Source organism: Lepidochelys kempii, chromosome 9 (genome assembly GCF_965140285.1).
Source record: "Lepidochelys kempii isolate rLepKem1 chromosome 9, rLepKem1.hap1, whole genome shotgun sequence".
NCBI classification, from domain to species: Eukaryota; Metazoa; Chordata; order Testudines; family Cheloniidae; genus Lepidochelys; species Lepidochelys kempii.
Genome location: NC_136388.1, coordinates 100,882,521 through 100,905,856, shown reverse-complemented (window position 1 = coordinate 100,905,856; position 23,336 = coordinate 100,882,521). Strand labels below are relative to the sequence as shown.

General features: G+C 45.9%; 1 protein-coding gene across 6 annotated transcripts in view; it reads left to right on the top strand.

Moving 5' to 3' along the window:
• Positions 1 to 23,336, top strand: part of PLS3 (plastin 3) — an 87,947-nt gene that overhangs the window by 9,627 nt on the left and 54,984 nt on the right. The window contains exon 1 of one of the 6 annotated variants that reach the window (XM_073358566.1): positions 17,104 to 17,165. The exons of 4 other annotated variants lie outside the window; for them this stretch is intronic. In XM_073358566.1, coding sequence (XP_073214667.1) covers positions 17,119 to 17,165 — 47 coding nt within the window. In that variant the 5' untranslated portion in view covers positions 17,104 to 17,118. Of the gene's footprint in view, positions 1 to 17,103; positions 17,166 to 23,336 lie in introns of those variants that run through there. One more of the 6 variants, XM_073358570.2, reaches the window with a different exon arrangement.

Below are 23,336 nucleotides of genomic sequence, written 5' to 3'. Positions count from 1 at the left end.
ATGGGAAGCCCTTTACCTGTGAAAGGCCTCAGAGGAACTGTTCCTCACTGAATCTGAGAAACTGTTATGTTGCTCTAGGTCACTGAGGCTGTTAATGCTAAGATCTGGTTTACACTACAGAGTTCGCTTACATTGACTTAACTCTGTAAGCGTCTACAGCAAAATGTAGCTTCCACTGATGTAACGACTTACTAACGCCACCTCCGAGAGTCACAGCACTTAGGCTGATGTAGTTAGATCGACCGTGTCAGTGTAGACACTGTGTTGCTTAAATCTATGGTTGCTGTCTTTCAGAAACCGTCATGCGATGCCCCACACTAGCAGTTAAATTGGTGTAAGTGTTCCTGGAGGGGACCAGCACCACAAGAAACATAGTGTGGATGTGTAAAACTGATTCAATTACTGGGATGGTTATACATCAACGTAACTTAGGTCAACTTAAATTTTGTCGTGTAGACTTGTCCTAAGTGTGTGTTTGCAAACCAGCAAAAGCGAGGTAATTCAGTTATGACTGAATATCAGTTGATGGTCCGGTATTGATTCTTGCTGCTTTTCAGAAGAGGCTTGGAGAAACGGGAACTGTGGCACGTGCTGTAACAGGTCCTGTGAGCTCTTTAAAAATGCAGGTTGGCGACTGTAGATTTCTGTAGCCCAGGTATAAATTCATAATACTTGGGGTCCTATCTCTGCTCCCTAGCAGAGTAACTCAGTGACTGCAGAGGTGGGTGCTCTCGCTTGCTGACTCTTCCCTGCCTCTAGGATTCAGATTTTGTTTTTTATTTTTGGAAAAAAACTTACCCAGGCTTCAGCTATGCTTAGGAAAAACCAGACTGAATGAACTACTCTGTGAATCGTTAGCACTCTCCGCATTCTGTTTGCCTATTCCCACAGTGTCGTACAACTCCCACATAAAATCAATAGCAGTGTCCCTGCATGGTGTCTCTGGCCCATCTCCCTTTTAGGGTTGAATTCTGCTTGCAGTGGGTAGACTGGCTGCATCGCCCGCAGCATGTTTGGAGCTAGGCTATGAGCGTCCACACTAGGAAAGGGATGAGGGTCACTGGAACCGGTGTGGCGTCCCAACCCCATGCTGCAATCGGAGAGGAAACCCTGACTTGCCGCAAATCCTCCTTCTCTGGGCAGTGGTAGTGACGGGCTGGGTTTGAGGCCCGTCGGGGCACTTTCTGATCTGTGTGGATCTTGGCTCTTGGTTTTTCCTACTTGGAGCTGTTGTCTGCAGCAGAGAGAACCGGGTTACAGCGGTTCAGGGAGTGCAGGAACTTCAGCTGCTTGCTGCGCTTCCCCCTCCCTTCGATGCAGGGGAATGGTGAGAGGGACCACGAACATCCTCCACGTCTGGAATGCAGAAATGTGCAGTCGCAATCAGGACAGCTACACTTCGAGGGGGGGTGGGGTGGAGGAGGCTTATGGAAGCCACCAGAGCAGTGGCGAATTAGCCGTTGGGCCAACGGAGCCCATGCCCTGAGGGGGGCCCCGGAAAAAATCTGGCACTGGACAGCAGACACTCGAAGTCCCTGGCCATCGGGTGGGCAGGGCAGGAGAAGCCCTCACACCCTGACCCTGCTCGTTGGCAGAAAAGGGCAAAATGGGGGCAGGGCTGCAGGCAGAAGGGAGAGAAGGCTCCCCACTTGCTCTGGTCCAGGGCCCCAGGAAACCTTAATCTGCCTCTGAAAAGGCTGGAGGGTAGAAAGGCTTGGCCATAAGCACTGATGTATGCCCTGCAGATGAGTAACCGGGGAGTGGTTAAGAAGAGATGGCTGTGCATGAGAAAGCCAGAATGACTCTGGACTTGGTGTCTGAGCCCACAGACCGCTCTGGGCTTCATGCTTTCTTTGCTTGGAATGGCTTCCCTCTCCTCTGCCAAACACCTGATCTTGCTTCCTTTGAAATCACAGGGCCCCTCTTTCTCCTGGTCTGTTCTGTGTCTGATGGTTCTTAACTTTGACTGTAAGATCTTCAGGGTGGGAAATGTTGAGCATCACTTCTGGAAGGCACTATGTAAATATACTCTAGGTGGCTTATGACTCCCTTTTGTAGCAGTAAGGACTCAGTTGCCCAGAAGTCTTAAGGGCTGGAGCCTTTGCTGGAATCATTTTCCAATTGCTTGATACTACTTTAGGTGGGATTAAAGAGTTTGTGTGTTCGCTTAGAGGTGGAAAAAACTGACTCCTGCTGTAGCAAGATGATAGTCTTCAGTGTAAGAAGCTGATCCTCTTCAGGAGCGTTTGAACCAGGCTGTTCTAGACCATATGCAAAAACCTTAAAATACTCTAAATAGGGAAAACGCTAAAGCCACAGTGAGCCCTTACCCTTTGTAAGAGAAACATGTAAACACTGAGATCCTCGTTGTATGATTGATCACAAATTCATGCCCAACTAAAGGCAAAATTCCCTGCAATGAGATAAGGTGGAAAGGGCAAAGTTGGAAAACGGAGAAAAGGCAACAGAACGTCCAATGTCTCATGCTAAACGCTGCTGTGAATTTGGACAACTTGGCATTCCACTTAGAAAGTGTGAGTAAATATACACGTCTAGAGCCATGGCATTCACTCTTGACTCTCAAAGTATGGAATGCAGTGGGTAATCCCCCCCAGCAACCTGGTTCCTATTAGCTATGGAGTTTGTGCTTTAACTTTGTTGCTTGATCAAACTGGTTCTGTTGCACTTACTCCCAATGATAGCTACGCTATCTTTCTGTGAAGAAAGAATGGAAGTCCAAAATGTTGATGTGGAGCTGGTAACAATGTCCTTTCGAGCTCCTATCAGAAGTGTGGGTTTTTCTAAAAGACAAAAAACAACCAACCAACAAAAAAAAACAAAAACCAACCAACAACAACAACCCCTCCCTAAAAACCTCTTACTTTTCCATTAGGATTGCACCAAGTATAAACGAATGAAATATATTTAGATACTAATGTGTAGCAAAGCTAGCAGGAAAATAACAGGGTATGTAATCCTGTAACTAGGCTGTGGCGTTGCATGCACAGAAGGGGACGTGCAACCTTTGACTCTGGCATTTGCACGCTTTTGGGTGTCTAATGGCATACCTTGATATTCTCCCAGTTTTCTCTGTGGAATAACTGTAAGACTTGGAGAGCAAAGTCACTCTAGATCCCCACCCTTTCCCCTCAAATCAGGCACATAGCCTGACACCACAGTGACTTGGAGAGAGGACAAGGTTATGCTCTGCCTCAGTGTGGTGAAACTACCAAGTGATAAGGGGCATAACTTGCATAGTTCATTCAAATGTAACACTGACATGTTGCAACTATTCAGCTTTATCAACAATAGCACTGTGTGTAACTAACACAAATTGCAACATCTATAGCGATTGTAATGAAACAGATTTGTGTGTGTGGATTTTATTTCACAATGGCAGCGGCTGTTAGCCTCTCCCCCTGTGATGTACGATATGTAGGACAGGTCTTATTCTCCTCTTTGCAGGAGAATCAGCTGAGAAAGCCCCTTAGCATAGAACATAAGCAGTCTTTAAAAGAAGTTAATCTGTTCGCCCTGCCCATTGCTTGCTGTGACAGTAATAACATGGCTTCCATAATGTGCGGTTCTGCTGCCTAACTTTCGTGTGCCTCTGATTTGACTCTGCTGGAAAGAGGGAGGCAAAGCTCATTCCTACCCACTCGTCAGGGCTGTGTGTCTGACTCGCTGGGGAGTGCTGCTGTGAGAATTGAATGCTGTCTCAAGGCAGGTAAAGTTGCTGGATCAGCAACAAAGTTAACTATGTTCATAACTGCACTGATACAACTGAGTGGAAATTTGTATTGAGATTATTCATTCCTGTAACTGGAATTCACATCCTGGGAATCCACAGTTCAGACTAGGATTGTTTGGTGAAGAAAGTTTTGGAAAGAATGTAAATACTGGGTCCCCATTTACTTTGCTTTCATAATGATCTTCCATTCTCTTCCCTGCTAATCTGTTGGTAAGGGTCTGTGCAAAACAGACTTTATCAAGTGAGTATTTGTGTTTGGGTTTTAAACAGGGTTGTGGCTTTGAGATTCCAGGACGCTGACTCTTCTGGAGACAGGCTTATATATTCTTCTCTTTTGGAGCACTCCCTGGAATCTTGAACAGGAGTCCAGTGGGCAGGCAGAGACTCCAATCTGTCACTGTTTTTCTTGGGTGAAAGCAGTGTTTGTCTTTGCTATAAGTAATGCAGCTGTGTAGAGCGGGCCTGCAGAGTACCAACTACTGTAGAATATGTAGTAAAACGTTGCTTTGAGCCACAGTGTAAAGCAACGCGCTCCTCTCCAGCTGTTTGTGGTGGCAATAGGGGTTAAGCTAGTGGTAACCATGTTACCCTTCAGTCCCCATCTTCGTGGCTCGTGCACAAAGCATTTCACCATAAATACTAAATTAAAAGAACATTGCTTCATTTAGGCCCTGAAATATGTTATTAGTTGAGCCCACGGTTATCAGCTGGGGATCAGGGTCCTGCTGAGCTAGGTCCTGTGATGACGCACAGTAAAAAGATGGCCGGCTTCAAAGGGGTAGCCGGGTATCAGCAAAAACAACAAGGAGTCCTTGTGGCACCTTAGAAACTAACACATGTATCTGGGCATAAGCTTTTGAAAGCTTATGCCCAAGTAAATGTGTTTAGTCTCTAAGGTGCCACAAGGACTCCTCGTTGTTTTTACAGTAAAAAGACATTCCCTGCTCCTAAAATCTTAGTCTGGGCTGTGACAGGATTCAACAGGTAGGTGTAGTGAACAAAGGGGGTAGGAAAAGGAGAGAATGGTAAAGTGACCATGTTATTGATATAACTTCCACCATACCGCCTTGGGGAAGGCAAACTCCTGGGCCCTGATTTCCATAAATGCTATGGAGTGGAGGGGGCGATCTGGACCCTGGATGTGTTTCTCATGTCACCAAAGCTCTTGTGACTGAATCTCTAACATGCCACAAGTACTCCTTGTTCTGTTTGCTGATACAGACGAACACGGCTACCACTCTGTAATCCAGACTGCAGTTTATACTGCTTACAATCCCTCTGCGCTGTTTGGCTGGGGGATGTGCCAACCCCTTTCTTGGGGAGAATGATCAGGGGAGATCCCAGCACAATATTGCTCCCACCCTCTAATCGCCCCTCCTTGTTGATCAAATTTTGAGCTCAGAATTTCTCTGGGATACTTGCCACTGCTTAACTAAGTCAAGAACGGCAGTGCACTTGAATGTACCACTCCAGAGCTTGCAAAACTTGCGTTGCTGATATCCAGCTGGGAAGGTTTTGGAGGTGTGGGCCCCTGTAACCTTAACCCTCCTGGAGAGATGGCGTCAAGTTACATCTGCCACTGAAAGTGAGTTGTAGAATGATGTGAAGAAGGCTTATCTCAGCTCTTTCTCCAAAGATCAAAGCTAGCATGGTTGGTGATGTATGTCTGCTGGGGTTATGTAAGGCCCTGTTCTGGGGAGGATCTGAAGGAGAAAGGGAGCAGAGGGATTACAAGAGGGTTGTGGGAGGAGAGGCCTCACAGGTTAGATAAATATGAGCCGTGACCCTTGTTTGTCCATCACCAGTCACATAGGAACATCTGGAGATTTTGGTGCGATCCAAGTCTTTTCTGACTAGTCTGTATCCCTTTATCTTCCCACTTGTCAACGCTTCAGCTTCATGATAAAGGCTCTGTCTTGCTTTAGGAGAGCCGTCAGAAGTTCAGCAGAGGGTAGGAGGGGCAATACCATGCTGTGTGTAGTAGCGTGCTATCCTTTGGTACGTCGAGTCTTCTGTATAGAATGCACATGAGTTAGTGTTGGCCTTGATCCATGTTGGATGCTTTTGGTGCAGTCAGTACGCTGATAAAGGGTAAAAAATGCACAATAAATATTTGAGTTTTATCTGTCTGCAAAACAGAGTTGTGTTCTTCCGGTCAAAATAGGTTTTGTATGCTTTAGAATCTCTCTTTAATTTCTTAGTTAGAAAACAAGCTTAGCAAAGGTGAAACACAATCCATGAAGTAAGTATAAAACATTGAGTAGCGAACCTGTTAAGTGAAGGGTCTGGTTTGATTGCAGCCATCTTACACTAAGTCTTTGCCTTCATTTCAAAAAGTGGTGTTCTCTCTCTCTCCCTTTTTTTTTAAACATTGAGCTAACAACTTATTGTGTAGACCTAGTGGAACAAGTCACAGGTAGCTAGTACCTCAGTGTAGCCAGTTGAAGTCAACCCAAAACCTGCCACCTGGGATTTGCCACTAATAACTACACCTAGGTAACAAGTATCGGGGTAGCCATGTTAGTCTTTATCCACAAAAACAACAAGAAAAGGAGTACTTGTGGCACCTTAGAGACTAACCAATTTATTTAAGCATAAGCTTTCGTGAGCTACAGCTCACTTCATCGGATGCATTCAGTGGAAAACACAGTGGGGAGATTTACATACATAGAGAACATGAAACAATGGGTGTTACCATACACACTGTAACCAGAGTGATCACTTAAGGTTAGCTATTACCAACAGGAGAGCGGGTGGCGGCGGGGTGGGGGTGGGGACAGGACCTTTTGTCGTGATAATCAAGGTGTACTTTACTTTACTTTACATTACTTTGTGTATTGACCCATCCACTCCCAGTCTCTATTCAAGCCTAAGTTAATTGTATCCAGTTTGCAAATTAATTCCAATTCAGCAGTCTCTCCTTGGAGTCTGTTTTTGAAGGGTTTTTTTTGTTGAAGAATTGCCACTTTTAGGTCTGTAATCAAGTGACCAGAGAGATTGAACCAGTTCTCTGACTGGTTTTTGAATGTTACAATTCTTGACGTCTGATTTGTGTCCATTTATTCTTTTTCGTAGAGAGTGTCCAGTTTGACCAATGTACGTGGCAGAGGGACATTGCTGGCACATGATGGCATCTATCACATTGGTAGATGTGCAGGTGAACGAGCCTCTGATGGTGTGGCTGATGTGATTAGGCCCTATGATGGTATCCCCTGAATAGATTTATTTGAGCATAAGCTTTTGTGGGTAAAAACCCACAAGTCACAGGAGTGCATGGGGAGGGGAATCTGGTAAGTTAATGCTTGAATGTAAATATCCCTGAGATACATGGGCTCCTGCTGCTGAACAGTAAACTGTAGGAGGCAGAGAGAAACCCGACTTCTCTATTCTATGGGGACTAATTACGTGGCTGCTAATGCAAACTTAGGGGTAATGTATGAACTAACTCATCAGGGGCTGTCACGTGGGGCTAGAGCTGGTTACACTGAATGTGGAAGGCGGGAAGTCATTTCAGTTCTTCCTGGGCCTGAATGCTTTGGGCAGTTAACTAATTAACAACATCCAGAGAGCTATGGTGATAGGAGACTCACAGTCTGACAGATAATGACCTGCATTGTGTGTGTAAGCCAGGAGAGTTTGAGTCACATTAAGCATTTAAAAAGCTTTCAGAGCAAGCTACCAAACAGCCTGGGGCTCACTACTCCAGCGGGCCATTGTCACAATAGATTTTCCAGCAGGGGCTTAAGAATTAGATGGAACAATTTTTAGCAGAAACCAGTAAATCTAGTCCTGAGCTAAATAGCTGGAAATGGCTCCAAGATGTCTGAGGCATGAGTGCTCATGATTCTGGTTCCTGACTTGACCAGTTTGACTTAAATGAACTGATAGGCTAGCTACTAGAGGCGCTTAAGAGACTGATGAGGTTGACAGCTGGCCATATAAAATCTGGGGGTTCTTAAGTAGGGTGACCAGATAGCAAGTGTGAAAAATCGGGATGGGGTAATAGGCACCTATATAAGACGGGTTTCAGAGTAACAGCCGTGTTAGTCTGTATTCGCAAAAAGAAAAGGAGGACTTGTGGCACCTTAGAGACTAACCACTTTATTTGAGCATGAGCTTTCGTGAGCTACAGCTGTAAAGCTTATGCTCAAATAAAGTGGTTAGTCTCTAAGGTGCCACAAGTCCTCCTTTTCTATATAAGACAAAGCCCTGAATATTGGGATGGTCCCTATAAAATCGGGACATCTGGTCACCCTGTTCTTAACACCTGGAGATACTGATGAGTTCAAAGTCTGTCCTTGTCAGAGTGAAGGTGTGGACCCAGCTTGGAGCTATGGTGGTGGGGTTACTTTAGAATTTGTATATAATTTTACAAGTGTGCATTTTGTAAGAGTGCTTCCTACAATGGGTGAGTTACCACTTCTGCCTTTTCATTGGTAGGTGAAGTATTGTGTGTTGGCAGCATTTCCCATCAATAGCTACTCAGACAACTCACATCTGCTCTAGTGTAAAGATCTCTCCTGGCAAACTGGAGAGAGAGATTATGTAAGACCGGAGGTCAGGTGATGCCTAATTGCCATTCCTGCTGTAGTCATGAGTCATGGGCAGAGCCACAGCCTGTTCCCTGAATAGCAATCCTGCCTTGTCCATTACAGCAATTTGCTTTCTGTTGGTAACTTAATATAGTACTTCTGCAGTCGCTCACTGACCAAACCATTCAGTGTCCTGTTCTTTTTAAACAAAATAAACAAAACAAAGGTGTGTTTAATATTAGGCAAAATCCATAAGTCTGACTTAAAATGAGGTAAACATTTTAAAGTACCTGTTAGCATTTTGGTGTCTTTATTTCAAAAGTGAATTTGTGCAATGAAAGATACAAGCACGAATGGCTGGTGAGTGTGCGGACTTAAGTTGCTGCCGTTCACATGGCAGAATATCCCTTGTGACAGGGAAAGCTGAAAGGCAAGGACCGTTTCTGACACTCTCCTCATACCCACTCCGGGATACTGAAAAGCCAGGTTAACTACTGGTTATATCTTACTGGTTTTAAATGATCACAAATGTCCCACTTTTGCTGCATGTCAAAAGAAGACTTTGCTACTTACACACTTGTTTGACTTTTTAAGGAGCACTTTGAGCTTCACCTTTTGCAAGTTAACCATTCTGTGAAGACCCAGCGTTCTATCTGGGTTCAAAGTGTGAACTGTTTAAGGACTTGTCTACACTGGAAAACTGCCTGGGACAGCTCCCTGTGTGGACACTACTTTGGAATACAGTACGAATGACTCCTACTCAAGAACTGAGTGTCCAAGCAAGGAGCTGTTCTGGAGTAGCTGTTCCAGTCAGTTTCCCCATGTAAACAAGCCCTCTCCATTCATTCACCTTCTGTGGTTGAGCAGAACAGCACCCCGGTAGTCCAGCAGCTGGCTTGGAGGTGATGATGCAGAGTCCCAAGCAGCAAGATGAGTGGTACTGAGAGGAGACGTCAGCTGAGCCGAAATCTGCCGATGTCTCTTGTTGATTACCATGCACCTTGATTACCATGCACATTGTAGGGAGAGTGGTCACTTTGGATGAGCTATTACCAGCAGGAGAGTGAGTTTGTGTGTGTATGGGGGTGAGGGAACCTGGATTTGTGCAGGAAATGGCCCACCTTGATTATCATGCACATTGTGAAGAGAGTTGTTACTTTGGATAGGCTATTACCAGCAGGAGAGTGAGTTTGTGTGTAGGGGGGTGGAGGGTGAGAGAACCTGGATTTGTGCTGGAAATGGCCCAACTTGATGATCACTTTAGATAAGCTATTACCAGCAGGACAGTGGGGTGGGAGGAGGTATTGTTTCATGATCTCTGTGTGTATATAATATCTGCTGCAGTTTCCACGGCATGCATCCGATGAAGTGAGCTGTAGCTCACGAAAGCTCATGCTCAAATAAATTGGTTAGTCTCTAAGGTGCCACAAGTACTCCTTTTCTTTTTGTCTCTTGTTGGTCTTCCTGTTGCACTGAGAACTTTTTTGGAAGACAGGTACTCCCTCTTCCTGCTCCTGGCTCACTGCTTGTCTCTTTAAATCTGTTCCTTTTGCATTTGTCCTTGGAAAACTTCAGCTACCCCTTCCCCTTCAGCTCTCCCTGGCTCTAGCAGTGAAGTGCCTTTTCCGAGCAACCAATTTACTGTAATTGCTGTGCTTTCTGATTATAGCACAAAGTGCACCTTGCAGGGGAAGTTCTTGGCTAAAAATATTCTGTGCTTAACTTCTTACTAGCGTCACCTCCCTCTTTATAAGACAAAGGCCCGCTCTGCTTTTCCTCAATCTCCTGGTGGTAGAGCAGAGGTGGGAGAGTCCCCCAAATTGCTGGTGTAGGTCAGGCCCTGTGACACTGCTCAGATGCCAGTCTTAAACCATTCCCAGTAGGGCAGCAAACTCTGAGTTCTCTGCAGTTTGGCCTTGCGAAGGATAACGTCGCTGGCAACTGCCTCTTGCTGTGAAATCTGCAGAAGTGTTGTAAGCAAAAACTGGAGGAGAGATTTCTTCCCCTTGCATGTAGTCTGAGTCTCAGTGTGCTCCTGGGTTCACTGGACAGCATGTTCTCTTCCCTTTTCAATCCCCCCGTTCCATGCTTCTCACCTGACATTTCTGAGATGTAAGAAAGTGGGTGATTCAGTCCCAACTATAACATATGCTTCCTGCTTGTCAGCATCAGGAAATTAGTGGACACGGAGCTTATTCGAGACTCTGCTTACCAAATAGCAAGAAACAAGGTGCCCTCTACATTGTGTTCAGGTTACACCTTCAGCCTCCTGGAACATCTGTGATCGCCCGCCTGAATGAATAGGGGTTTAGCTACTACACCAAACTCTGATATTCAGGGCTAGCGAAGAAGTGGAACATAGTCCTTAATATCCTTTGTGAGCTGCAGAATCCTACTCCAGTGTGCAACCTTTGTTAAAGGCAAACACACAAACTTCTAGCCCCTGTGATTGTGAACAAATCCTTGAATGCACACAGCACAACTTCTGTGGTGGTGTCTTCTGGATGCAGGCAGCCTGAAACGATTGCTCTGAGAGGTGTTAAGTCTGAAACCGCAAGAGGGCAACTGCTAAAGTTAACCTTGGTGTTCCTCCCGCTCCCTAGTTGTCAGACTCTTCCTACACCTTTTATATTGATATAAAATTCTGCAGTATGTCCACAACTGACTCTCTGGGTGGGGGCGGGAAAAGGGGAGCGACGTGAAATGGAATGTGGTATGAAAAGAACACCGGGGAGAGGATGCTGTTCGAGTTTTGAATTGAATTCCATATGAAAACAATTTGCAAATGAGGCTGCCACCGAAGTCAGGTGCTCCCGAACCTGGGGCTGGCTTGCTGGGCACTACATAGGACTCTGGTGACCGTTTGTCCTGAATTGCTTGTGGCTCTGCATGGATCGCAGTCGAAGTCAATAATAGGTGGCTGGAGAGAGGACGGGCATTAGTTGCCAAAACTCTGCCAAACTGACTCTTGGCACGTTCTTCCTGACAAAGAAGTGGGCAGTCCAGGCGGTCCTGTTCCGGAGTTCTAGCCTCTGACCTTCTCTTCCCCTGCCACTGGTTCTCTGGCTAGTAGGGCCTTTTGTTTTCTCTTGAGAACCTAATTATACCAACCATCCTGTAAATGGTCCAGGATACTGAATGTGAGAAGCCTTTAATGGAGCAGGGCAGATGGCCTTGTTTTTGCTAGTTAAATGATGCTTTGAGCACTGACTTTAGGGCAAGGCCTCAAGGACAAGTTGATGGTGACTGGAGTGGCCCAACAGCCACCTGCTCCACCCCCACCCCCAAGTTTTGGGTTTTTATGACCCTGAAATCTCAGTCGGAGCCACAGCTCCTTCAAGCTCCGTTTGCGCTGCTTCAGTGGCACAAAGGGGCTTCATGCAGCAGCTAACTAGCCTCATCTAGGGCCTAGCCTAACCTACTGGCTGCAGGGGGCATCCTGGTATGTGTGTCAGGTGTAGGCTGGGAGCTAGGCCACTGATCCTAGTTAGCAGAGTGATATTTTCAAGACTCTTGTCAGTCAGTGTAAGTTAGAGCAGTCCCAAGGCTGCTCTAAATTGTTCAGGTGGCCAGTTTGGCCCCAGCAGCCTCCCAAGGTTGGAAGGAGGAATGTGGAAGCCACCAGTGCCTCCTTCCCAGGAGGCCTCTGGCCCTGCTCTTTTGCTTCTGGGGATTTGTGAATTTTGACATCAGGGTGGATTTGATTTAAATCACATTGATTTTAAATCACTAGTCAGGAAGACTTGATTTAATCATGCGTTTCTACATAAAAGTGCATTCTTGTTGGTTGTTATAACCATAATACATATTCTTCACCACTCAGAGGTAGATGTAGGTTTCATTTTTAGAAGGTACATGCTATATACATTTTTAAACAGTGATTTATTCTGAAAACTTTTCAGATGAGTTTTACAGATATATCCGAAAATGAAGGATTGTTTGGTTATTTCATTTACCAAAGGTAATTGAAGCAGATAGTTCACCTTCCAATTATTTCATAAATATCTCCAATTCAATAGGTTAATCATTAACATTTGGAGGATTTTCTTGCCATGCTGTATTAGGAGGAGAACATCACCAGATAGACATTTAAATTTGTTTTATTTAACTAAAACAACAACATTAAGTATTCTGGATTTTTTTCTTCAACAGCAAACATATAATATTTTAACAAAACAAGCATATGTCCCTCGCTTCTCACATTTATCTCCAGACTTCTTCTCCTTGTCCAGATCTATTCCACCCCCAACAATCTTCTATTCGTTGAACTGTTTGAAACTTTGCACTTTTAGAAAGAGGTAAGGGATTGATTCTGTGTACACAAATTTGCAGAGGGACAATAGAGTTGATGTCTGTTATTTCTCACCTCTATGTAGTATCTATTTGTTTAAAAACATTTTTGCTGTTAACAAGCATGTTACCTCTGGAGACGCAAATCCACAGTTTGAGAACTGCAAAACTAAGCGTCTCTGATGGTATCTTTTAGACTGAACACTGAGTCCCATTGGGTAGATAGAAAGATTAACCTAAATAAGTGTTTGTTTGTAATTTAAACCTCTCAGGGATTTCTGTATGCCTTTGGGATGATCTGGTTGGCTCTTACAGGAGCAGGTATGGTTAGTCTGTCTGTCCAATTACTGCTAGACAATATCGGTGTACCTAGTGCGGAGGTGGGCAATTACAGCCTGCGGGCCACGTCCAGCTCGCGGGACTGTCCTGCCCGGCCCTGGAGCTCCCAGCCGGGAAGGCTAGCCTCCGGCCCCTCCCCTGCTGTCACTCCTACCCCGCAGCCAGCGCACTGGGCGGCATGCTCATGCAGGGCAGCACAGCAACGTGTCTGGCTCCGGCACGGTAAGGGGGCGGGGGCTCCCAGGGCAGCAGTCAGGGGACAGGGAGCAGGGGGCAGCTGGATTGGTCAGTGGTTCTGGGGGGACAGTCAGGGGACGGAGCAGGGGGCGGTTGGATGGGGTGGAGGTTTTGTGGGGGGTGGTCAGGGGACGGGGAACAGGGGGGGTTGGATAGGGCATGGGGAGTCCCATGGGGCCTGTCGGGTTAGGGGTGTGGATAGGGGTTGGGGCAGTCAGGGGACAGGGAGTGGGGGGCTTGGATAGGGGGTGGGGTCCCAGGTTACGGGAGGGGGTCTCAGGAGGGGGTGGTCAGGGGACAAGGAGCGGGGCGTTGGATGGGTCAGGGATTCTGAGGGGGGCAGTGAGGGGGCAGATAGAGGGTGGGGGCCAGGCTGATTGGGGAGGCACAGCCTTCCCTACCCGGCCCTCCATATAGTTTTGCACCCCGGTGTGGCCTTCGGGCCAAAAAGTTTGCCCACCCCTGACCTAGTGGATTGAGTGCATTGCAGGGAGCCAGGAATTTCTTAGGGCTGATCTACGTTGGCCCTCGCTCAGGGGTGTGGAAAGCAGCCCGCTGGGCGCTGCAAGGCTCTGCGCTGTGACCTGCCAGCCCCCGGAGGCGCGCCCCTCGCGGACGTGGGTGGTTTTAGAGGTCTGCGCCATGCCCGCACAAGGCACGTTAAAGAGCTGCCATGGTAGTGTTTTCATGTTGCCAGGGAAGACACGCCCTTACTTCTAATCCCGGGTGCTTGACTCGGTTGCTCTTTGGCCTTGAGCAAATCTCTTAACTGCTCTGCCTGAGCTTCCCTGTGTCTAAGATTTACTTCATTTCGGGAGGGTGTGGGACTGTTAATGTTAGGGGTAGTTGCACTGTGAGGAATGAGTCATTTGTCAGAAGTGAATGGGACAGTTCAGGGTTTAATGGGAGTTCCTGCTGTGTGTGTGTAACTGGCATGTCTTAGGGCAGGGCTACACTGGAAAGCTCAAAGCGCTGCTTGCTGCGGGAGCGTTCCCACACTCGCACTTCAAAGCGCTGCCGTGGTCGCGCGTGAGCGCTGGGGGAGAGCTCTCCCAGCGCTCCCGGTACTCCACTCCCACCAGGGGATTAGCTTCCAGCGCTCGGAGCCTGTCTACACTAGCGTTTTAAGGCGCTCAGCCTTGCTGTGCTCAGGGGGGTGACTTTTCACACCTCTGAGCCAGCAAGTTAGAGCCCTATAAAATGCAAGTGTAGAGGAGCCCTTAGTATCACTAGAATCTCTGCTAACTAGCTCAGATAAGCATGATTGTGCTCTCAGATTGACAAATGGATTTGCTTCCCAGTAATACTCCATATGGAGAGCGAGACTTTGACTTGTGTAAAATACACTCTCTGCATGTGCAAACACCTCCGCTTTGGGTAGCGAACTACAGAATTTGGAGAATGGTATTAATTATGAAATTGACAACATCCCGATTTTGGAGTCACTTCAGATTCTGTAAATCTCCCTGAAAGACTTTTTTTCCCTCTTGAGATCATATGTTGAGTGGCTGTAAGATTTCTCTTGTGCAAGAACTGGAGAAACCAAATCTGACCAGGCATGCCCTAGGAAGCGACGTGGGAGTGTTCCTGAAACTGTCCACTCCACAGGCTCCCAGAGATGCTCTCGCTCCAGGGTGTGGCTGAGAGCATGACTTTGGAGTGACTAGCACTGGCCTTAGTGCTGGTTGAGGTTTTTGAGCAGAATTGCATATGCATCGACAGTACTGGATTCGGAGAGATTTAGAGAGCTGACTGCTTCTCAAGGTACAGATCGACTAGTTAGCACTTAACCTCCCCCTTCATACTCGCGTCTTTACAGATGTGTGAAAAAGTAAGGGATGTATTACGTCATGCACCGATGGTACATTCAAAGCTTGCTCTCGATGGTTCTGAAGCCCCCTTAGTGCTCACAACCGCGTCCATGTTGACTAAAAGGGCTGGGAGCTGACCTCCTTTAGCTCTCCCACGATGGGAGTGGCTTAGGCCGCAGCACTGCACGCGGCCTTGTCTTGCTGATGCTCAGCTTTCAAAGGGGCCATCGCGTTGTTCTGAACCAGATTCAGCTGGTCTAGGTACAGGAGGGAGAATGACGTTATCGAGGATCCAGCCGAACTCAGAAGCTGTAGGGTTTTTGGTTTCGGCTGTGCCTGCTTCATCCCTGCTTCTGTCTCATGTCCTTTCCCACACGAGAGCTGCTGCTGGTGTGCATTTCTTCTCCAGTATCCCAGCCCCGTCGGACCCCGGTGGCCAGAGGTGGAGAGGGGTAATTGGAAGAAGCTGGTACTCAAGTGCTCCGTAACCCCTTTGACCTTTCTCTGGAGAGTCGAGATGCTGGTGCTTAAAGTTCAGAGCTTGTCTTGGGAGCATGCAAAGAAGTCATGAAATCCAGAGTTTAGTTGTACAGAGAGAACATATAAAAGACACCACACGATACCAAGAGATTTTGTAATGTCTGAAAGCCCATGTGGTAAATCTGCAGTATCTAAGTCTTGCTGTCATGTGCGAATCGCTTGCAAAGAACCAAGAGAAAACAGTTCAGACTAGTGACCTGTAAATGTCTGTCTTGTTGCATATTTGTAAACTGAAACTTTAATTATGGTCTGGGATAGAACCACCAGATAAGGACTAGATGTCCTAGTTAATACGCTGTATTACTGATAATGTCTCACGAAGGCATAGGACAGCATTCATAGTGTGTGTGGTGACATGAATGGAGATAATTCATAAAGGACACCTACACTTTAGCTGTGAGACTTGTTGCTGGGTTGGGCAGAAGGCTGGGGGAATCAGGATTATCTTTTTAAAAAAAATAAAATAAAATATGAATCTTATTTAGTTTCTTCAGTAGTTTTGCCTGACTAGCTCTTTTGTTCTATGTAGCACACTTCTTAACTGCTCATAGTGCTCCCCAAAAGTTCAGTGTCAACATAGCTATCTCCTGAACCTCCTCGTTCAAGGGAAAGGGTAGCAGTACTGTGTACTTCCTCAGGCAACCAGGTACACCAGCCTATGTTATCAACTCCTGTACCTGATGTAGAATGCCTGGCTGTGATGTTCTTATACGCCCTGTTTGTTCCAGTTAGTATAAGTTAGAGCTGCCTTTAGACTGCCCTGGTGCACAGCCAGCCCAAGATCAAGGGAGTACAAAAGGTAGTTTTAAAGCCACCTTTGTATTTCTCTCACTGTCTTCCTGACTTCTGCTGTGTGCTCCTCGGCTGCAGTTGAGACCAGATGACTCATTTTCCTGGCTGAAGTATTTTTGTTAATAAAATGCAATGAAAATCTGTTGGCAGAGTATTTAAATCTTCAGAATGACCACGGATTCTTTACCACTCTCAATTCTTCAATCACCTGAGAGTTTTATTCAGGGTGGAGTAAACTCCCCTGCTAGCATGGGGGGGGGGATGGATTGATCGCCCTCTAAAAGAGGGGCTTAATAAAAGCAATTTCTTAACATGAATAGTGTATAAAACCTGCCTCACTTATCCTTGATGGGGTTTGTATTTCTGTGCATCAAGTCAGAGATCAAGTCAATGTAATAAAAAATGCTTGCTTGGTAACTTGTCTTTTGCTTGTGATGTCTGATGTGAAGCCTGTCTGTCGTGTTATAGGACAAACAGCGTGGGTTTGTGCTTTAAAAGTAGCTGGACTTTTTATTAATATATTTATTACAAAGTACACAGGCCAGTGTTGAACTGCGTACACTCGTAAGGTTCTGGAGAGGCAGTGATAGAAGTGGCTGTTGTGGGTGTGGGAGAAATATGCCACTTTTTTGTAAATGTTTTGCAGTGTAATGCTAGCTTCTCAGGAAGAGTATTTTAAGTTGTAGTATTCGGTCAGCATGTTCTCATTTGCTGGCAGGAAGTGTTGTAACTTGCTGTTTAGAATTGCAATTGTAAGAGGAATGCTGGATTTCCAGATTAACTTTCTGGGCGTGGGTCTGGGTGAGGTGCCATTAGTCCCAGGACTATGCAAGGGAGCAGGGTTGCTCTCCTCTCAGAACAGGAGGAGGAAAGGTAAGGATATCTTATTCTGTGAGCCAGCATTTTAACCTCAGCTTGAATTTACTACATTTCCTGGTAGCCCTGGATGCTGGTAGTTTGTACATGAATTTGTGCATGCTTGAGAGAGATGCCTTTCCTTTATTTTTTTGTAGTAGCTTCTGATGCTGTAGCCCGATATGCAAAGCAAGTAGCTTTAGCCGAAGACAACCAAATCCTAGCGAACATGGTTTTCATCTGTGCTCCTGATCAAATATCACTGTATGTTAGCTGTGTCTCGTTTGTTTGGAGTGCTGTGATGTAAATATAATTCAGTGTTCATTAGTTGTCTTTGTTAGAGAGTGAAGTGACAAGACATAACTCTTTTTTAAAAACTAGCTGGACTGTGGTCCTCCCTTCCACCCTCCCCCGCAAGCACTTACCGTAGTTTAATAATTTTAAATGGCTTTCTGCAATGTTGAAATGCTAGTACCATTTAAGCTTGCATTCCACTGTAACTTGCTGAAAGGTGCTAAACGTTTAGTGCTGGTAGCTCTATGCATCTGCTTCTGTATATGAAGGATCTAAGCAAGAAGAACAAGTTTTTACGGGAGTATCTGGGAATACTACTGGCTCTGGAGTCCAAATGCTCTTTTTTCAGAGGATTACAGCAAACCGGAGTCAGTACCCCTCTGATCATTTATTTAAATACACATTGCTGGCATGATATGAAACAGTGCTTTAGTGAGTGGAAGGCATCTGGTATTGTAGGTTAGGAAGTGTTGATGTCTGAGGCTGAAATACACTAATCTTCCATAGAAGTTTCATAGTGGAAAAATAGCCCTATGGCTTATTTGAAAGCCATAATACACTAGTTATAAATACTTAAACAGTAGCTGTCACTTTGACTAATGGTGCCTGTCAAGGTTCCTTCCCCGCTCTGAACTCTAAGGTACAGATGTGGGGACCTGCATGAAAACCCCATAAGCTTATTTTTACCAGCTTAGGTTAAAACTTCCCCAAGGTACAAACTATTTTACCTTTTGCCCTTGGACTTTATTGCTGCCATCACCAAGCGTCTAACAAATATATAACAGGGAAAGAGCCCGCTTGGAAATGTCTTTCCTCCCCAAACCCTACACCCCCTTTCCTGGGGAACGCTTGATAAAAATCCTCACCCATTTGCATAGGTGAACACAGACCCAAACCCTTGGATCTTAAGAACAATGAAAAAGCAGTCAGGTTTTTAGAAGAAGAATTTTAATTGAAGAAAAAAAGTAAAAGAATCACCTCTGTAAAATCAGGATGGTAAAGACCTTACAGGGTAATCAGATTCCAAACATAGAGAATCCCTCTAGGCAAAACCTTAAGTTACAAAAAGACACAAACAGGAATAAACATTCCATTCAGCACAGCTTATTTTATCAGCCATTAAACAAAACAGAATCTAAAGCATCTCTAGCTAGATTACTTACTAAATTCTGAGACTCCATTCCTTTCTGTTCCCGGCAAAAGCATCACACAGACAGAGAGAGCCTTTGTTTCTCCCCCTCCTCCAGCTTTTGAAAGTATCTTGTCTCCTCATTGGTCATTTTGGTCAGGTGCAAGCGAGGTTATCCTAGCTTCTTAACCCTTTACAGATGAAAGGGTTTTTCCTCTGGCCAGGAGGGATTTTAAAGGTGTTTACCCTTCCCTTTATATTTATGACAGTGCCATTTTCAGGTGCAGCTAGCAAGAGATGTTAAGAGTAACAAGAAGGGTTTCTTCAGGTATGTTAGCAACAGGAAGAAAGTCAAGGAAAGTGTGCGCCCCTTACTGAATGAGGGAGGCAACCTAGTGACAGAGGATGTGGAAAAAGCTAATGAACTCAATGCTTTGTTTGCCTCTGTCTTCACGAACAAGGTCAGCTCCCAGACTACTGCATTGGGCAGCACAGGATGGGGAGGAGGTGACCGGCCCTCTGTGGAGAAAGAAGTGGTTCGGGACTATTTCGAAAAGCTGGATGAGCACAAGTCCATGGGGCCAGACGCGCTGCATCCGAGAGTGCTAAAGGTGTTGGCAGATGTGATTGCAGAGCCATTGACCATTATCTTTGAAAAGTCATGGTGATCGGCGGAGGTCCCGGACAACTGGAAAAAGGCTAATGTAGTGCCCATCTTTAAAAAAGGGAAGGAGGAGGATCCTGGGAACTACAGGCCAGTCAGCCTCACCTCAGTCCCCGGAAAAATCATGGAGCAGGTCCTCAAGGAATTAATTCTGAAGCACTTAGAGAAGAGGGAAATGATCAGCAACAGTCAGCATGGATTCACCAAGGGCAAGTCATGTCTGACTAACCTAATTGCCTTCTATAACAAGATAACTGGCTCTGTGAATGAAGGGAAAGCAGTGGACATGTTATTCCTTGACTTGAGCAAAGTTTTTGATACGGTATCCCACAGTATTCTTTCTAGCAAGTTAAAGTAATATGGGCTGGATGAATGGACTATAAGGTGGATAGAAAGCTGGCTAGATTGTCGGGCTCAATGGCTCCATGTCTAGTTGGCAGCTGGTATTAAGTGGAGTGCCCCAAGGGTCAGTCCTGGCGCCTGTTTTGTTCAGTATCTTCATAAATGATCTGGAGGATGGTGTGGATTGCACCCTCAGCAAGCTTTCAGATGACGCTAAACTGGGAGGAGAGGTAGATACGCTGGAGGGTAGGGATAGGATACAGAGGGCCCTAGACAAATTAGAGGATTGGGCCAAAAGAAATCTGGTGAGGTTCAACAAGGACAAGTGCAGAGTCCTGCACTTAGCAAGGAAGAATCCCATGCACCGCTACAGACTAGGGACTGAATGGCTCGGCAGCAGTTCTGCAGGAAAGGACCTAGGGGTTACAGTGAATGAGAAGCTGGATCTGAGTCAACAGTGGGCCATTGTTGCCAAGAAGGCTAATGGCATTTTGGGCTGTATAAGTAGGGGCATTGCCAGCGGATCGAGGGACGTGATCGTTCCCCTCTATTCGACATTGGTGAGGCCTCATCTGGAGTACTATGTCCAGTTTTGGGCCCCACATTACAAGAAGGATGTGAAAAAATTGGAAAGCGTCCAGCGGAGGGCAACAAAAATGATTAGGAGGCTGGAACACATGAGTTATGAGGAGAGGCTGAGGGAACTGGGATTGTTTAGTTTGCGGAAGAGAAGAATGAGGCGGGGATTTGATAGCTGCTTTCAACTACCTGAAAGGGGGTTCCAAAGAGGATGGCTCTAGGCTGTTCTCAATGGTAGCAGATGACAGAACGAGGAGTAATGGTCTCAAGTTTCAGTGGGGGAGGTTTAGGTTGGATATTAGGAAAAACTTTTTCACTGGGAGGGTGGTGAAACACTGGAATGCGTTACCTAGGGAGGTGGTGGAATCTCCTTCCTTAGAAGTTTTTAAGGTCAGGCTTGACAAAGCCCTGGCTGGGATGATTTTGTTGGGAATTGGTTCTGCTTTGAGCAGGGGGTTGGACTCGATGACCTCCTGAGGTCCCTTCCAATCCTGATATTCTATGATTCTATGATTACCTGTAGATGTGGTGGATGCTCTGTCAATTGAGGCTTTTAAAGTTAGAGCAGCTCTCCTCGAGGCATACAGCTGGAGGTTATGGGTTTGATGCAACAATCACTGGGTGAAATTCTCTGGCTTGTGTTATATAGGTGGTTAGGCTAGGTCATAATGGTTCCTTCTGGCCTTAATATCCATTAACTTCTGGTGCATATCACAAAGGTTCACAGCTGCCTCTCTTCTCTGTAGCAGCAGAGCTTGGCTGATCTTGCCTTGGGCATGACTGTGTTGGCAAGTATATTCCCTTGGCTCCCTGTGCCTTTCCTCCTTTGTAATTAATTTACTCTGGGGAGGAGAGTGGAACGCCTTGCTGTCTTTAAGGAAAACTTAATTTCACTACAGCAGATACAAATTTAATTTCACAAAGGTTTGCAATCTTTTTGGGAGGGAAAGGCTGGCAGAGTTTTTCTGCTATTCGGTACTTCAGTCTAACCTTTTTTTATCTGCTTCGATTAAAGATTCTGTCTCCTCCTTAACAGCCTCTCTGCAGTAAAGGAGCATCGTTGCTCTTTCAGTATTGCCCTCCCCTCCACTAATCTTGAGAGGATTACAAAGAAGTGCTCAGTTGTGTGTGGTTATTTTTTAGAAGAACCATCATAGGCAAGAAGTTATTTTCCTTTTTGCTTTCTTTAGTTCTTTCTGGTACCAAGGGGAGAGAATTCTTTCTATTGGCTGAATGGTCTCTCTTCCCTCAAAATCAAGTTCTTGTTTTCCTCCCATATCTAATCTATGCCCTTTTGATCAGCGTCTCTCTCTAGTAAGGAAGCTGTCAGCTGAAATTCTTCTTAAACCCCTGAAAATACAGTAAGTTCTTGGTCATGATAATGGTCTCTTGGGTTTCACAGTGGCTTGTTTCTAGTTCAGGAATGTATTCACTGTGTGGCGTTTTTCTGTTAAAATGTATTGTTCGTAATCTGCATAATGGGTACAAATCTCTGATATGGTGGCATTTTGTTCCTGGCTTTACAGCTTGAAGGCTGCTTCTGTTTGACACTCAAATTGATCAGATCTTGTTTGGAAAAATGCTTGGAGAGTGTTTCTGTATTTTTGAAAAGGGTTACACAAATGGAGACATGAAAGCAGTTGCTGAAACTTGCTGTAGTCTAACTCCTTTACGGGCCGGGAATGGAACAACACTCAGTTATGAATTAAATAAGCTTGTTTGCAGGGATGGGGTAAGCAGTGTCTAAGGGCTTGTGTACATTGTGCCACAGTGTGCTCAACAAGGCTGAGCGTTCGAGAGAGAGCACAACGCATTAGGGCCATGGCCCTGTCTAGACCCTGCTGGCACAAACTGGAAGATGTCTCATGCACATTAACATAGTCCTGTGGGATCTCTGCGTAGGAGAGAACGTGCTCCGAAGTATGGATAAATAAAATCAAGACCTCTTGGGTTCAACCCATTGTGTTGGCATGTGAGCGTAACCCACAGGCTGGTCAGTTCCCCCTTGTGCCCCGTTCAGAAGATAGGCGTTACAGCCCCCAGCTAGAGAGCCTGGCTCAGTCTCTGGACACTCCTGTTTCTTGCTCTGGAGGTCCCTGGTTCCGTCACTGGTGTTGTGCTCTCTAGAATTACACCGGAGGAGCAGTGCTTAGAGTCTAGCTTCTTGTGAGCCTTTAGAGAGGCAAATTTCCTGTCTAGAGACCAGGCTGTGTTAGGGTATGGTTTTGTGACAGCTCTGGGGGTGGGATGGGGAGGACAGGATTGGGGGAGGCAGTGTCCTCTCATTCCATAGCCAGAAAGAATGAGTTCCCTGTACACTGAATGCTGGCCAGGTCAAGCTGGGGAATCTCCGGGGAAGAGCAGCTGCTTGGAACCCAAAGGGTCAGGAAATGCTTAGGGTCTGATGCGTGGGGGCCAGAGGCTTCTGGGAGGAGGCAGTGTAGTCTGACAGGTTTCAGAGTAACAGCCGTGTTAGTCTGTATTCGCAAAAAGAAAAGGAGTACTTGTGGCACCTTAGAGACTAACCAATTTATTAGAGCATAAGCTTTTGTGAGCTACAGCTCACTTCATCAGATGCATATCATGGAAACTGCAGCAGACTTTATATATACACAGAGAATATGAACCAATACCTCCTCCCACCCCACTGTCCTGCTGGTAATAGCTTATCTAAAGTGATCATCAGGTGGGCCATTTCCAGCACAAATCCAGGTTTTCTCACCCTCCACCCCCCCCACACAAATTCACTCTCCTGCTGGTGATAGCCCATCCAAAGTGACAACTCTTTACACAATGTGCATGACAATCAAGTTGGGCTATTTCCTGCACAAATCCAGGTTTTCTCACATCCCCCCCACCCCCATATACACACAAACTCACTCTCCTGCTGGTAATAGCTCATCCAAACTGACCACTCTTCAAGTTTAAATCCAAGTTAAACCAGAACATCTGGGGGGGGGGGTAGGAAAAAACAAGAGGAAACAGGCTACCTTGCATAATGACTTAGCCACTCCAAGTCTCTATTTAAGCCTAAATTAATAGTATCCAATTTGCAAATGAATTCCAATTCAGCAGTTTCTCGCTGGAGTCTGGATTTGAAGTTTTTTTTGTTTTAAGATAGCGACCTTCATGTCTGTGATTGCGTGACCAGAGAGACTGAAGTGTTCTCCGACTGGTTTAT